The following is a 17,590-nucleotide window of genomic DNA, read 5'->3' as shown; positions in this document are numbered from 1 at the left end:
AAAATATCCTTTGATTTCTTGTTTTTGCACCACTACTCCACTTGAAGTTTACATGCATCTCCTTAAAGTCATGATTTTTCAGTGATCACTTTATCACTCATAGAAGTTATGAAATCAATTTGCATCAACCAGCTCAATGAAAAGTTTTGCAAATATCAGAATCATTAAAATCTTGAGCAAATTCAGTATCACCTCTGTTGGATCTTAAATATATTAGGATTAGATTTCCCAAACAAAATTAAATGAGATCTGTGAAATGCTAGAAAAATTACCAGTAGCACGCACAAGAAATCTGAAGGTAACCACAATCTTGACTTTGGTGAGTGTCTGTAATATCTGAGGCTCTTTTTATAAACTATTACGAATTTAACCAGAGGCAGAGACTTGTCAGAGGCACAGTATTTTCCCCTATAGCTCCATTTTTCCTTCTAGGATTGCAATCAGTTTCTTTTCTCTTTTCAGCTGATAACTGTGATGGAAAAAGTACCTGTCACATTGGTGACAGAGAGCTAACAGATGCACGTAAATTCTTTACTGGCCCCTAGTCTAATGACTCTTGACTACAGACTCAAGAACTCCTAACCTTGAGCAGGCCTCTGCTCAGACTACTGCCTATTTTAACAAAGATCCTGGCACACTAAAATTTCTAGAAATTACACATTTGGTTTTGCTACTGTGACAAACCTGTAATTTCTTTTTTTTGGGTGAATGCTACCATATGCTCACCTTTTTACCCATTACATCTGATCAGTTGTCTTGCAAAGCTCTTCTTCCCTATATGTGTTAGAATACTGCCAGTCTTTACACTTCCAGTACCACCTAACACCATGTGCTAATGCCCCATGTCCTCTGAAAGCAATTAATTTGATTTATACCAAGACACTGCAGGAAAAACAGACTGACTATAAACTCTTTAAATAAGCCCTTGAGATACAGCAAGGAATCAACTTAAGTGCTTTTTACTGTAAATAAAACAGGTAACAATGCTTTACAACAAAAGCAAGATGCATTTTTGGTGAAAGCAGAGACAGGCTACAAAGGGGGATTTTAGAAACTCTGCCCAGGCTTGTGAGGGTGGTGGAGGAAAGCCAAAGCTCACCTTAAGTTGACATTTGCAAGGGCAGTAAGAAGAGCTTCTACTGTACAGGAGCAGTATTAGGCTGAACAAGGACAATGTGGGCATGTTGCTCAGTGGGGCAGGGGATTTAGTGACAGTGGACTCAGGTAAAACTAATGGACTTGATGCCTTCTTTGCCTCAAGCCTCACCAACAGTCTCTCAGGCCTCTGTGCTTAGTGAAGGGGTTCGAGGAAAAGGAGAATGACCAGCTGCGGAGGAGGGTCCAGTCAGGGGTTACTTGAGAGAACTTGACTGAATTAGTTGTGTCCACGGGTCCTTGCAAACATGCTATCATCTTTGAAAGATCATGGAGATGACTGGGAGAGATCCCTAAAGGCTGGAGAAAGACAGATGTCAAAGCCGTCTTCAAAAAGGCCCAAAATTATGATCTGGGCAACCACAGGCCGCTCAAGCTCACTTTGGTAACTGGCAAAATAATGGATTAAGTCCTCTTCGAGCATGTTTCTGGGCACATGGAAGAGCAGATGGTGACAGAGAACAGTAAGTGAGGGCTTATGAAGAGTAAAACCTGTCTGACCATCCAGATGGCCTTCTGAGATAAAATGACTGGATTTGCAGGCAAGGGAAGAGGTGGAGATGTCATCTACCTTGACTTTAGCAAGGGTTTTAACACTATATCCTAATATTCTTGTACCCACATTAGGATGTTACTGCCTGCATGGGTGGAGAACTAGATGGGCAAAATCTTGGCTGGATGGTTCTGCTCAGAGGATAGTATAGGGGTCTTGCCCTGGGACTTGCCCTTTTAAGCATCTTTATCAATGACCAGGTGTCAGAGGTATTGAAGCTCACCCCTGCCAAGTTTGCAGACAAAGACAAATTTGGGCAGGGGGCAGCTGATAGGCTTGAGGACAGGGATGCCATCCAGGAGGATGAGGCTGACAGGAACCTTGTGAATTTCAGTAAGGACAAATGGGAAGGAATAACTCTTTCAACAACATGGGCTGGGGAAGGAAAGGACCCAGGGGACTTGGGGGACAGTGAGAAAGATGTTAAAAAACTGCAGCAGGTTCAGCAGAGGGTCATCAAGGTATCTGGGTCTTGAGCACTTGCCCTGTGAAAAGAAACTGAGGAATCTGGGCTTCTTCAGCCTGAAGCAGAGATGGCTTCAGGCATACCTAACAGAAGCCCCAAGTGTGTAGGGGGATGTCATTGAGGAGAAGGAGCTGGGCTCTTCACAGTGCTGCAGGACAGGAGGATGAGAGACAATGGACAAATTCAAATGAGGTAGAAGAAGCAACTTTTTCCGCATGAGGAACAGTCAGGAGGTGACTCATGCTGCCCAGAGAGGTTGTGCAATCTCCATCCTTGGAGGTTTTCAAGACTTGACTAGATGAAGCCCTGAGCAACCTGGCCTGACCTCAGACTTGACCTTGGTGTGAGCAGGAGGTTGGACCAGAGACCTCCTGAAGTCTGTCTTGGCATGAATTATTCTTTGATTCTGTGACAAGAAGCAGGAAGAACTGTAAGATTACAATGCTATTTTTGGCCCTTACTGATACAGATGTAGATAAATATATTAAAAAACAAAGCAAGAATTTCAGCCTGTTCATAGTGACTGACTTCAGTATGTACTGAGTATGTTGGGAAATTAATCAGAAAAACAGGTCAACAAGAAAAATTAAGTTAAAACTGTTCATATCTTTTAAAATTAGCAGCCCGTATACACACTACACAATTACCTTGTTCATTTCTGCATCTTCCTGAAAGCTTTTTTTCTGGCACAGAAATAGTTTAGAAATCCATTTCTTGATTTTGAGTAGGAGATACAGCAAAGACTTTGGGCTTGGCACTAAGTTGAAGGGTACTGGAAGAGTTCTCCCTTCTTCAAAGTAAGAAAACCAAAGTTTAGCCCTTGCAAATTTCCATTCTACATCAGCATCATCCTGAAAGACAGAAACACAGTTGTTAATACACTGTTAATACCACCTTGACTATTAAAGATGCTCTAGCTAAACTTTATGTGTTTTGAATGTAATTGACTGAAGTTCATGTCAAGCAGAACAAGAACTTGTTCATAATCTGTGAAAACCAAATTTCAATGAATGGAACTGGTCTTAGTAATCCATTTAAAATAATGCAATTACAGAAGAACAAAGTGGATTTGATTTAAATATTGGTTACTCCAGAGTGAGTGCTAATAGAGTGCAATATAGGATCATGAAGACAGACCTCTTCGTTTGGTGTTCTTTGTAAACACTGATAAAAATGAAAGCTCTGACTTAAAAGCGCACAATACAATGCCCAATTTAGAGCTTTAGGCTTGACTGAGTAGTAGCTTGCTTGGAACATTGTCACGCTCAGTAAACAAAATGGAAAATTCCTCTGTTAACAAAAATGAAAATCCCTCAATAAGACTAACAGCTCTGATTTCTTATCTGATTGGTCTCTTCTGTAGCTACTATCTTTTTTGTGAAGAAGACATTGTATCAGAATTTTAGATGAAAATTTTACTCTATTACTTTAAATATGAAGTTAAATAAGATTAAGTGATTCTTACCTAATTCCAATTGCTGGAATATAAGATTAAATCAGGTATGCTATCCTCACCATGGTTTATGCTTAACATTTACGATAACCAAAACATTCACTTTAGAGTAAAGTTCAAGAAGGTTTTCTGCAGAAAGGACTGATGTCATGTTCAAGGACATGACTTGATATTGCTGTAGCTGTTTTTAGAAGCTGTTTCTACCCAGTCACCATATTTTTCAATAATAGCCTGTTTTTTATTGCTCTGAATCTGACAGTTTGCTGTGCGGCCTCCCGAGTCAGAAGAATGTGTGTTGCTCTTGCTCAAGCTGGACAACACTACAGCCCCAACCAGAGTGTAGAACCTGGGATCAGAGCAGTGCCAAACAACCTGAGTCTGCTGCTTTGTGGCACGGGCGTCACCTGGGAAAGGCCAGGATGGCTCCTGGAGATCTGCTTCCTTTTTTTCTAAACAATGATAATGATTTAGCTCTTTGTTTTCCATGGCATGCAAAAGTTCATGCTGATTTTCAGTAACCCTGCTGATTACTTTGTCAAGTAAAGTTATGTTCACTGCAGAGGACTAGAGCAACAGTTGTTTAAATACAGGAAGAAGACAGCATGTTATAGATTTGTGTGCAAGGTCAAGACATAGGAACCTTGCAGCAGGATGGACACTACCCAAATAACAATTACAAATGAGGCAAATGAAAGATTCACAAAGTCACACAATGTAGCCCATCCTCTTCAGGAACATAACATAATTCAACAGCAGTTTCTTCATCCAGTCTAGTTCTTACTATTACAAGCACAAGCAGCTGGGTAATTTCCAGGTATTTTAAAATAAAAATGTACAGTGGAATTAATATTTTCTCCTAATATATTACAAAAGCCTACGTGTTATTTTTCTTAAATAAGACGTTAACAAGGAAGATTTTCCAGGAGATTTAGACAATTAGCTATAACAGTAAATGTGGTGATATTTCATGATAAATGCTATTTTTACCTCAATTTCCTGGAATGAACTGTTGATCATTGCAATAAGCATGTTCAGTAAGACAATGACCATGGTAACATTATAGACTCCATAAAGGACATAACCAATATTTTCAATAAATTTGTGTTTATAATTGATGACAACTGATTTAACTTCTGAGAGTCCAAATATAGCCCAGAACAATGTCTTGAAACTTTCTTCAACACTAAAAGGAGAAATTGAACACGAGAATATGTTACTGAAGAAAAGCTGTATATTCTTACTGTATAAATTGCCAGTTACCATTTTTATACAGTGTAAAAATTTTTTCATTATCGTAATGTAGAACTCTACCATAGTGCTATTATGCAGGACAAGTAGACGGTCTCGTTTCATAGGTACAGGCTGTTTCATAATATAAGATTCCTAATATTTAGAACTGGCAATAAAACCATCTGATTCAGTTTAGGAATTATATATACATCCTCAAAAGAATATTACAATGATTCACTTGTTAACTACTTTAATCTACATGCCACATACTTGCCAGTAATGTGATTACATAAATAACAAAATAATTAATCTGTAAATACTTTCTTTTAATTGCACCATTAGTTCAGTTAGCACAAATTATTTCACCATTAATATGACTAACATTCTGAAACTGTGAAGAAGATAGGATCTCTGACTGCAAATCAGCATTTTTCAAAAACTGAGTCTCACCGACCATAATCCCCCAGTTGAGTTTTCACTATTCCACAAATCCAGGGTAAAGGTAATAAGCTATGGTGTAGTGACACTTGTTTTTTTGTCAGGTTAGTTCATTTGAATGCATGTGTTTCCTCTTAATCCGTTTATATATATACACGTAAGTCCAAACCTCCTATCTCCAATCATTTGAAGACATATTTTCTCTTGCTTTGATGAAGAGATCTCAGTTCCCCATACCCAAAAATACAGTAGCATTGCAAAGAACATTTTGATTTTACTGTGTTATTGTTAAGAAAAAAAATTTAAAGAAACTTGTAATTTTTAGTCATGAATTTACTTCTCTGCTTATAGTATTTTACCAGTATTCCATCTGCGAGTTGTAGGTTTTTGTACTTTATCTGCTGTGTGAACCAATAATAATAAAAAAGTAGTAACAATTTTTTCCCTTGTGGCCAAGTTTGCTTCCTGAATTAGTATACTTCATAACAGCTATACCTTGAATATTGTGACAGATGGAAATTAAGTGGGCAAGGGCCGCAGAGCATAGAAAAGAATGAGTTTCCACTCAAGTGATTTATCTTAAAATCACAGCTAGAATTGAGAGGCATGACAAATGTATACCAAATAACTCCTGACACAGTAAATTCAGAATTTCTCTTCTTACGGTGGGAGAAGAAAAAAAGAATAGCCGAGGAAATAAAGAATTGAAAAAAAAAGGAATATATTTTCTCCTCTCAAGATTGAATAGGTTATTGCCATCGGAAACTACGGAGAGCCAGAGTTTAAAATAGGGATTCAATTTTTTTTGACTGGTCAGAATATACAGAGTTGTCTGAATCAAAGGACAAGTAATTTATCATGTGTATCACACTGTAGCTATTAGTCTGCTTCAATTACAGATAACAGCAGAAGTTGGAGGAACCAGCCTTGCTCCCACATGCTGCAGGGAGCTGCTACGCTGCACTCTGAAGTGCCAGTGATGGCCCAGGGTCTGACCCAGCCTATGTCCTGAAATCCTTGAACAACAGATTGCACTGACAAGTCATCTGACATATGTGCAGTGCTATGTAAAGGGTCTGAGGTATTTCTGTTTTTTTATAAGCCTCCCCAGCCTAATGCAGCCCAGGAGGCTGTTGGGCTGCTTTGCCACAAGGGCACATTGCTGACTCATGGTCAACCTGGTGTCCACCAGGACCCCTAGGTCCTTTTCTGCCAAGTTGCCTTCCAGCCAGTCAGACCCAGCCTGTCTCGGTGCCTGAGGTTATTCCTCCCAGGGATAACCTCCCAGTCCTCCCCAGGGGCAGGACATGGCATTTCCCTGTGCTGAACTTCATGAGGTATCTGTTGGCACATTTCTCCAGCCTGTCAAGGTCCTTTTGAGTGGCATCACAACCAGCTGGCCCATCAGTCACTCTTGTTCACATACATACATGCCTCCTGACACCTTTGCTTGATTTCCTGCCCATTGAGATGGCCCAATCTTGGGCACTGAAAAGACAATTCTTGAAAATCAATCAGCTTCCCTGGACTGTTCTTCTCTTCAGGGCCTTATCCCATGAGATTATTCCCTCAATAGCCTAAAGTCTGCTCTCCTGAAGTCCAGGGTTGTGGTCCTGTTATTTGCCTTGTTCTCTCTTCTCAGGATCTTGAACTCCACCATCTCATAATCAGCCAAGGCTGTTCCCAACCTTAACGTACCCAAGGAGCTCTTACTTCTTTGTAGAAGTCAGGTGTCACAAAGCTCCTCTCTGCATCAGCTCTTCAATCACCTGTGTCAGGAATTTATTGTCAATGCCCTCCAGAAACCTCTTGGACTGATTGTGCCCTGCCATGTTGTCCCTCCAGCAGACATCAGGGTGGTTAAAAATCCCCATAAGGACCAGAGCCTGCAAGTGTGAGGCTTCTTCCAGTTGTCTGAAGAAGGCCTCATCTACTTTTGTCTAGACCAGGCATTCCGTAGCAGACATCCACTACAACATCACCCATGTTCATCTGCCCTCTAATCTTGACCTATAAGCTCTCGCTGGCTCATCAACTATCCCTAGGCAGAGGTACAAGTATTCCTGCTGTTCTCTCATGTAAAGGCCAACTACCTCTCACCTTCCCAGCCTGTTTTTACTGATTTATCATAGTGTTGTTGAGATCAAGAGCTCATCCTCTGATTTCAAATATATACTTTAAGCAACATACCAAGAGAGAAAATTACTACTTAATCCAAGGCAAGGAAATTTTTAAGAGATGCAAAACTTATAAAACAATTAGTAAACTTTAAACAATAGAATGCAAGCAACCGACTTGCCATAAAAACAGCCCACCATCACTGCAGTTTAATCACTTGTACTTACGTTGTGAATGCTTCATTTTGTTTTGCCCCCAGATAGTAGGAATAGAGATTAAACATGCCAATCATGAAAGCCACAAACACCATGATAAATATCACCATGAACTTGAAGATGTCTTTCACAGTTCTGCCAAGTGATATCTGCAGCGGTCCAAAGCTTTCATTAGCTGGCAAGATGTAGGCTATTCTGGAGAAACTTAATACTACTGCAATTGCATACAGGCCTTCAGATATAATCTGAGGATCAGATGGATCCCAGTTTATTCTGGCTGGAAACAAAAGATGAGAATTTTGGTCAGTATTTCAAAGTCCACCTCAGGCTGTTCACTGAAGTACTCTCTTTTGGTGAGTAAAAATGAACAAGTCAAGCTAAACAGAAATTAAATACAATGGTGCTATGCAAATTTGGAACAGATAAGATGCAGTCTTCATAGGTTTTTTTCCTTTATTGTGCATTGCATCATGAATTTTCAGCAACTTTCACTTGCAGAAGAATTCTAAGACTTTGCTGTCTAAAAGTAAGGAGCAGTTACTTTCTACCCTTTCAAACTTAAAAAACACACAGAAAATCTACGTCCTCACTGAGAGCTGTGTATACGTAGGGATTAACTTGGGCTTCCATGTGCCAAGTATGACTGCTCAAATAGTGCCACAGTGTTCAGCGAATGTCTCACATGAAGGTGCTGCTAGAAACAAAAGCGAAGGAAAGGAAGATACCTTGTTAAGACTGAAACAGAAGTCGGATATTATTCCATCTACTATGCCAGGGTTGGAGAAGCTTTTTACTTTTTTACTTATGCTTTACTCTTTTCTTTTTACACCTTCATCAGAAGAGTAATTTTTAATTAGAAGAAACCACAAGCGGGCTTTAGTTTGAGATTAAGGTGTCTACAGATATCTACCCAAATGGGATGTATAGTCACTGCAGCATAGTAAGCACTTGGGCCTTGGTTCAGATACCCGAACAGAGACATCCATTGCCATTTGAGATGCCCAGGATATCCAAGATTATTTGTACAGATCTATGTGAGGACTTTTTGGACCAGCACCCTGGCAATTCAAATGGCACTAGACACTTAATTTGGCCAATTGAATTGAGCCAGGTAGCACTAAAACAATTTCACAGCTCACTCACTGTATTTAGATCTCCATTGATTATAAAGGTGTGCTGTAAGATCACTGAAGTAACTTTTTGGGAGTCAAATCCCTGCCTGTTAGAGAATTTAAGTAAAATGTGATTTGTTTGAGCTATCCAAAATGAACTGTTTGGATGTGGGGATCTGGAAACATTACCTGCCACCCACAACTCCAAAACTGTGGAAACAATGTTTCTCCAATTTTCTATTTACTCCATCTTTTTGCTCATAGTGAAATGGTAATGGCCCTTTCCTGACATACACTGAACACCCATTTCCATCACCTTTTCTATCACCATTTCTATCAGTCTCTTCTGTTGAAGCTAATAGAATAACAGAATGATACTGCTGTTTGATAGGGAACAGATTTAACTGAAGAGGGGAACATTCAGGTTCAAACCTGTACTTAAAAATGTTTACAGAAAAGTGAAGAAGAAATCCAAAGCAATACCATTCAGGATACTTCCTAGATGGAGACTAAGGCATTCCCCCATGAGGTGGGAGGCTTAAGTTCAATTCACTACTGTGCTTCAGGTAAAGAGAAGAGGTTAACCTGGGATGGGTTTCCTACATCCCAGGAGAGTGTTGTCATCTCTGTTTATTCTACTGTAAATGCCAAAAAGTGAAACGAATAATTTATAATGCAATGAAGGCAATCACCGGCATTTGGAAAAAAAAAAGATATGTTAACTAACAAATAACAATTTAATAATGTATCAGAAAATTATATTCTTCAAGGAACTTACTGCCATGCCAGCATTCATGTATTATGACAAAGTAATGAATGACTGATTTTAGGCATAACAAGGCTCAGTTAGCACATATTCATTGCCTTGTTAGCTGCTGTGTGTTTCTTGTAGGTATGTGCATATTCCTTTGTTTATTGAGCTCCTCACTGTAAAGCCTACTACACACTACATTCAGATGAGAAAATGTCTGCATGGCAAAAGACCGCACATTTTCACATACGCAGACATACCTATGTTAGCTTTACCTCAGATTTCATGGATAACTAAAGTCAAAGAGGGCAGATGATTCAGTATGGGCTAGTAAACGGCTGTCTTTTAGGTTTCCAGATGAGCTGTATTATCACAGCAAGTCTGAGGTGGGAAGGGACCTCTCGAAGTTATCTGGTCCAACACCCCTGCTCAAGCAGGGCCACCTAGAGCTGGTTGCCCAGGACCATATCCAGATGGCATTTAAATATCTCAAAGGATGGAGAATCCACCACTTCACTGGGCAACCTGTGCCAGTGCTCAGTCACCCTCACAGCTAAAAATTGTTTCCTGAGGTTCAGAGAAAACATCCAGTATTCCAGTTTGTGCCCATAGACGCTGGTCCTGTCACCAGGCACCACTGAAAAGAGCCTGGCTCTATTCTCTTTGCACCCTCTCTTCAGGTATTTATATACCTGATCCCTCTTGAGCCTTCTCTTCTCCAGGCTGAATGGTCCCAGCTTTCTGAGCTTTTCATTATAGAAGAGATGCCTGAAAGGAGGTTGTAGTGGGGTGGGTGTTGGTCTCTCCTCCCAAATAACAAGCAATGGGACAAGAGGAAATGGCCTCAAGTTGTGCCAGGGGAGGTTTAGGTTGGATATTAGGGAAAATTTCTTTACCAAAAGGGTTATCAAACATTGGAACAGGCTGCCCAGGGAAATGATTGAGTCTCCATTCCTGGAGGTATTTAAAAGATGTGTAGATGTGGCGCTTAGGGCTATAGTTTAGTGGTGGACTCAGCAGTGTTAGGTTAACAGTGGGATTCACTGATCTTGTAAGTCTTTTCCAACCTAAATGATTCTATGAGTCTATACACTAAAAATGGCTCAACTCTGCTTAAGTGCATAACAAAGTCACAACTCATGACTGATGTCAACAGAAACTGCCTTGCTAGATGATACAGTCTTATATAGCATAAATGAGTTACAAGACTTGTGCTTGTCATATCCAGAACCTGTGAACATGAACAGTCCCTGTTGCAAATTATTCAAGTGGGTGTTACCGAAAACTGAATTAATATTTAAATAGCTGTTTTTATAACTTATGTGAAATTTGTATCTTTCTAGTAAAATTTATTAGACTATAGTTTAATGGGTTTCAGAATGTAAATTTATTGCTCTGCTTTGTCTACAGGTTGGATAATGAAGAAATGCAACCTTATCAGAAACAGTATTTGAGGCATACAATAGAGATAGAAACTGATGTAATTCAGTATCTAGAGAAAAATATTTAATAAAAGGAAGAGAGATGTGGTGGTGGTGAGAGTGAATACAAGTAAACAGAGCTTAATTTTTTCTCATATGGGCAAAATAGCTCCTAGCCATTTCTCATATATGCCAAGCAAGTTTGCTAACATTTTTGTTTCTTACTGGTAAAGAGAGTGGATTGAGAAATATTAAAATAATATAACAGTCTCTGAGCAAAGAATATATAAAAGATATATTGATTATGTTGGCAAAGCAGGTTTAAGAAGTTCCTGCATCTAACTGCTTAGTTCTGCCCCTGCATTACAGTACTTCACATCTGCAGTCACGCCAACACAAGTGTTTGCAGGGTAGCATTGCAGGTAACCGAACAGATGAAATGACCTGGATTAAAATAATCTTGAAAAGGGGTGGGGTGACAGTGGGGTAATTTTCATCTTAGATCATTTCAGTGCCTGATATCTAGAACAGTGCCCGAAGAGATGACTGAGCATAGCCAAGGGAATGTAATCAAATAGTAGGGATGAGAAAGAGAAGAGGTGTGAACTTGATTTCATCAATACCTATGAATATCTAAAGGGTGGGTGTCAGGATGATGGGACGAGACTCTTTTCAGTGGTGCCCAACAACAGGACAAGGGGCAATGGGCCAGATCAAAATGCGGGAAGTTCCACTTAAACATGAGAAAAAACTTGACTGCGAGGGTGCCAGAGCAGGGGAACAGGCTGCCCAGGGAGGTTGTGGAATCTCCTTCCCTTGGAGACTTTCAAAACCTTTCTGGATGTGTTCCTGTACCCCTGCTGTGGGTGTGCCTGCTCAAGCAGAGGGGTTGGACAAGATGGTCTGCAGAGGTCCCTTCCAAACCCTACCATTCTGTGATTCTGTGATCCTGTGATTCTGTGAATTTCTTAAGAAGCACATTGTAGAACTAAAGTATTGAAGACTTATTAACAGCAAATCAGTTCATCTTGGCCCAAGAAGTAAGTCTTAGTCATGTACAGTCAACTCACCCAAGGTGTAGTATTTTATGTTGGGCTCCAGTGTTGGACTTGTCAGATCTTTCATATTTGCATCAACGAAGTTCTGGGCTCTGGATGCATGCCAAAATGCCATAAACCTTGCTATGAATGATGCTGCAAAAATTGCTAACATACCAAAATCAAGCATATTCCATAACTCAAAAAGGTATTCCTTTGGACCTTGAGACCAAATTTCTTTACATTCAGACCATATCATGCCTGTAAAAGAGAGAACAGAGAAAACTGTGTTCTTTTATCTTCATGTTTGTTTCATTTCATATTTTATTATGTATAAGATAGGCTCTTGGTTGCAGTCAAACTCAAAACCATTTTGGTCAGTGGCAGTTCGAACACAAATTAAATCCTTGAACCTGCCAATTCATATACATTCCAGTACTTCTTTCTCATGTGAGTAATAATAACGATCTGTCATACTGCTTTTTCCTGTACAACTAAAAAAGCTTTCAAAAATAACGGATTGTGAGTATTACCATCTGTTACAGACACAGAAAGAAACTGAATGAGCAGAAATGCTCTGGTATGATCATATAGTGGTAGAACTAATAGCAGAATGCACATTTTCTTATTTGCAGAGTACCCTGGGTGTAGTCTATTTTACTGAAATTGCAAATATACGTGACAAATGAGCATGAAAGTAAGAATCAGTTAATGCTTCTTCAACAGAGCAAAGGTATCTGTTCGACTCCCAATTATTCCCCCTTATAACAAAATATAGAAGTACAGTATTAGTTTATGTCATCCTTTTTATTGAACAAATCCTTTTCCTAAATTAAAATTTATTTAATCATGAACTACATTTCTAGGATTCTAAAGAGAGCTAATAAAAAACTGAATTGGAATAACGTCACTATTTTTTGCACTTATCGAATTGTCTGAAGGAACTTTTCATCATTTTCAGATAAGGACAATTGTTAATTACAGTAATTAAATTCAGTGCTACATCTGTATGCACTGAATTAATCTTTCATAAACCATCTTATGCATGACACTGAAATAAAAATAGATTAAAATAGCAAACTAGAACTTCAAATTGGAAAATTATTTACTCCTTTATTATCAGATGAAAACACCGATATTTATAAAATATTTGGAAACGTAAGTGCCATATTATTCCCATAACATCCCATTATATTAATTTATATAAAGCTATATGATTAAATAAATAGATTGTCAGTGTCTTTTGAGGCTATAAGAATTAGTTGGTGTACAAACAGCTCCCGTTTCAATCACAGAGAGCTCATAAAAGCAATATTTTAAATGCATAACCTCTTGAATGAAAACAGATTTTACTTAGCTTGAATTTAACTCCCCCATATTACTGACTTAACTAACCACCAGAACCCAGATCTTGAAAATATCTGGGCATCTAAATCCCATTGGAATAAATGGTATTAGACTTGTAAATAAGAATCAGATAGCTAATATATTTTTGAGGGTCCTTATTCAAGTTCTTATGTCTAGTACTGCATCGCTGAATTGAATGGGTCTGCTCAGAGTACTATTCATAGTATTCACTTCATTCCTATGTTGGGATGGAAAAATCTACTGCTCAATGTTCAGAGGTCTGTATCCAATAATACATATTGTCAACAATACATTCAGCTACATGTTATTAATTCTACAGGCATACTTGCAAAGTAAGAGAAACTTAACAGAAAGAGACAATTGGATGCAAAAAAAATTTGGTGCATGATGTGGAAATCATTCCCCTTGGGAGTTGACACAGCCAGACTCAAAAAAATCCAGAAAACTGGCAGACACTCTCCTTTGATATTCATGAAACGGAACCCATTCATATTCAGATGATGGAGATTCCACCTAAGTCAACCTGAATGTTTGTGATTAACTAGGCACATGTGAATCCTACTGACATCCAATAAGAAACATGCGGCCAATGTGGGATTGCAGCCAGTTGAATGAGCTCTCTTTATTGCAATTTTTACACATAATATTAATAGCAAATGATAAAATTTGGTCCAGCCTCAGTGGAATCACAGCAATACAAATACAAGTGGAAATTAATCTTTACCTATTACCCAAGAAATAATGAGCATCTCCATCCATGAGAAACAGGATGTTTTCATCCTAAATAGCTGTTTTACATTGCCTGTTGTTTCATTAGGTCGGAGTTTGGTGCCATCAAATCTGTCAGCTGCGTTCATGACAAGTAGACCAAGAAAAATGGTGAAAGAGGCTGCATGGGCTACAAACTTCATAAATGGTCCACGCATTATCCTTCCCAGCTGCAACAGAGGTTATGAAACACAAGGATATTGCATTGCCTTCTTCCAAAACAAAAACGTATACAAACAACAGTAACACAGAGAAATATATACGTCAATAACACATAGGAAGAAATATTCGGAACAAGTTGTATACTATGACGCCATGCTGACAGTCACCTTTAAAAGTTTCTACTTATTTGCTGTTTTCAGACAGATAAACTATCAGTTTCACTATATACGTAGTTTTAACTCAGTGTTTTGAAATAATTCTGTAATTATTTTGGTGAATCTATGTCTACTATAGGCAATCAAGAGAAAAATGTATTATAGTTGTTGAATTTCTTACATGCTAGTCATCTTTACGAGGCAAGAAAAAATGAGATTTTGACACTTACTAAAAGCATTAAATTATCACCGGGGTGAACTATGACTAAAGAACTCTTTCCTGACTGACATGATACTCAGTTTAGCAGTTATTCTGCATTTTTCTCAACTTATCTTCTTTTTTAAAAAAAGGCATGAAGCCTCAAAAGATTTCCTTCCTTCCTTTGTCACAACTAAGAACAACTTTAAAATGGTTTAGTGCAACACACAAAAAACCTAGAAGTTCCATACAAACTCACACAAGGCTGAATTTTTAGCAATTATTTACTTTAATTTTGAGAGTGCCTGTATTAATAGTAAAAGTCTTAGCTTGTTCACTTAGTTGGCAGCTGCAGAAAACCACACTTTTATTTTAGATGAAGGCAGTATCTGTATCTGACAAAAATTCCTTGGAAAGAATTCAAAGCAAGTGTCATGGATCTCAGCTGAAATCTATAACAATCTGTGGTCTGGAAAAGGGAGGGGAAAGCAGAAAGATAAGGTATTGGTATTTGTATTTTTGCTGTACTTGTTTCAACATCCAAGTCAGAATTTTGCTGCCCTTACAGTCAGCTTGTAAAGAAACACAGAATAAGAGGATGCAGCCAAGAATGCAACGGTAAGGTCTCAAATACAGATAACAATAAGAAAACTAGACAAATATAAAAACAAGATACTGTTAAAGGAACACTGTCAAAGTTAGCCAGCACAAAATTTGATATTCTTTCTCCTTTATGTTATTTAGCAATCCCATGCCATTCATTATGCTTCTCACTCAATAAAAGTAATTTATCTTTTATTAAATAAAATATTCTGTCAGCCTCATGAGGTGAACATCAACAACCAATTATTTTGCGTGAACTACAAAGAGCACAGGTAATCATCATGGGGAAAGATTTATTTCAAGGTAGGAAGGAACAGTCATAAACAATACACAATAAAGCAGAGCTGGAAAATTATAAAGCACCTTGACAGTGTCCTTTTAAATGCATTATGCTTGTGTTGACAAACAAAGATGGGTTAGGAGACAGATGCCAGAAAGAGACATAGCCAGAAAAGAAGAAAAAATACCAAAGGAGGTAATGTTAATATATTCCCTGATCAAAAAATACAAAATTTAGAAGACCAGACTCCTAACATCCCCCCTCCCACCCCTTCTAAAGAGACAGAAAAGTATTTTTTACATATGTATAGTAAAATCTTCCTGGAAGCAGGACTGACTATGGTTGAACATTACACAAATGCTGGAAGTTATTATGGCATTGCTATGTAACAGTGATCCAACAAAATCTTGAAATGACACTTTTACAATTCTGAATCTCTTTATGGAAAAGATAAAGATCAGAAAATATGAAACAGGGAAAGAAAGAACAACATGTAAAGACAATGCCATAATCTTGCAAATTTCAACTTTTCTATAAGCTAGAGTCCCTCTGTAATATACTTTCACTGTGCATTTTGAGGTAATAAATTCCTTCCCATTGCACAGACCAAGGACATGATCTTCTAAATGCTCCGTATCTCTTTCTGTAATTTAAGTGGGTTTGGGGTTTGTTCTGGTTTTTTTTTCTGGTTTCTGATCCTCTGTGCTATGGTCTTTGGTTTGCTATAGAGTTTTGGAGAGTCTTTTACTGGTTGGTTTGGCTTAGGGCAAGATATAAAATATACTGTGGATACTTCGATATGTATTTGTCTGTATATAGGGTCACCTGAAATTGCTGGGGACTGAAGTCAGTGACTCACATTATTCCACCTTTGTGACTCTGCAGAAACAATCAGTATTGTAACATTATGGAGTATGGCATTGATAAAGAAATGATAAAATAGGATTCCAAGTAGCAAATCTATCACAAAGGAGAAAAGGCCTGCTAACACAAAAAAGAGATAATGCATATACTTTTTTAGGAAGAAAATTTCCTAGCTCCTCATATACTGGACATAATGTTCAATTTCTTTACCACAGTGCAAAAGAGGAATGTGTGTAACCCTCAGATCATGCTGCTAGAGAGCTTGTAGGGACTTATCAAGTTACTTTTTTAGAAGTGTCAACCCCAGGTGGTGGGGAACAGCGAAAGAAGACTCAATCTCAAATTCAGATCCCTCATCTTGGCCAGGGTCTGACTGAATTACTTACAAATTCAGAAAGCTAAAAATCTAAATTCTATTATTAATTACAGCTGAACAGCATAGACACAGAGATTCTTGGAGATAACTGAAAAAAATATTTACTCTTCCAAAATGTCAAGTAATAAAATAGTAGCTTTGGGTTAATTGTGTCAGCAGTTAGACTGAATTACCAAATAGAAATGCAAACAGTTCACAAAACTTTGAAGTGCCTCCATGCGGGCTGCTGGCTGAAACTCATTAAATAAGAGGCAATCTTAATTCCTTTTGGCATCTGACACCAGTGAATTCCTGCCAAATTAACATGACTTTGTCCACATATTTCTATGAAATTTCTTCCAGATATGAAACTCTCAATTCAGTACCTATGGCCTAAGCTCAGATTAACTTTTTACTAAAGAGACAACCAGTCAGCTACACAGGTAACTTGACTGAGATGTTGAAATGTCATAAAGATATTTTTGCCTTTCTCAGAGACATGGCATGAGAATATGAAGAAATGGGTCAGAATAACTCCACTGAAAGCTGTTATTTTCACCATAAATACTGTGAGTATTTTCTCTCTCTTCTGTCACTATGCCCTACAGTGGCAAACTAAGAAGAACAACGGGTACTTTATCTTGGTAGGAGGAGAAGAGATTTATAAAATTCCATCAATTCCTACAAAGAATGGACGCTGTTGATGCAGATCATGTTCTGTATTGGAGCCATCCTAACCTGAAGTTAAACAGTGAACATTTTTCTCTTCAAAAACCAGAAGAATCAAATCTTGAAGTATGAGTGAAACACAAGGTAAGAAATGGCAACTGGTGAAAAAGGTGGATTAGATTTTACATTTGCAGAATATAATGAAACAAAAGCATTCA

The 17,590-nt window shown here is 38.2% G+C and overlaps 1 protein-coding gene across 1 annotated transcript in view; it reads right to left on the bottom strand.

Moving 5' to 3' along the window:
* TRPC6 (transient receptor potential cation channel subfamily C member 6) overlaps positions 1-17,590 on the bottom strand; it is a 108,915-nt gene that overhangs the window by 11,490 nt on the left and 79,835 nt on the right. Inside the window, exons 5-9 of the mRNA XM_064441315.1 lie at positions 14,042-14,255; positions 11,983-12,210; positions 7,641-7,905; positions 4,615-4,810; positions 2,822-3,025 (exon numbers count right to left, since the gene is read on the bottom strand). Coding sequence (XP_064297385.1) covers positions 2,822-3,025; positions 4,615-4,810; positions 7,641-7,905; positions 11,983-12,210; positions 14,042-14,255 — 1,107 coding nt within the window. The remainder of the gene's footprint in view (positions 1-2,821; positions 3,026-4,614; positions 4,811-7,640; positions 7,906-11,982; positions 12,211-14,041; positions 14,256-17,590) is intronic.

Source organism: Phalacrocorax carbo, chromosome 1 (assembly GCF_963921805.1).
Source record: "Phalacrocorax carbo chromosome 1, bPhaCar2.1, whole genome shotgun sequence".
NCBI lineage: Eukaryota > Metazoa > Chordata > Aves > Suliformes > Phalacrocoracidae > Phalacrocorax > Phalacrocorax carbo.
Note: the sequence above shows the minus strand (reverse complement) of the source record. Positions and strands in the feature narration are given on the sequence as shown.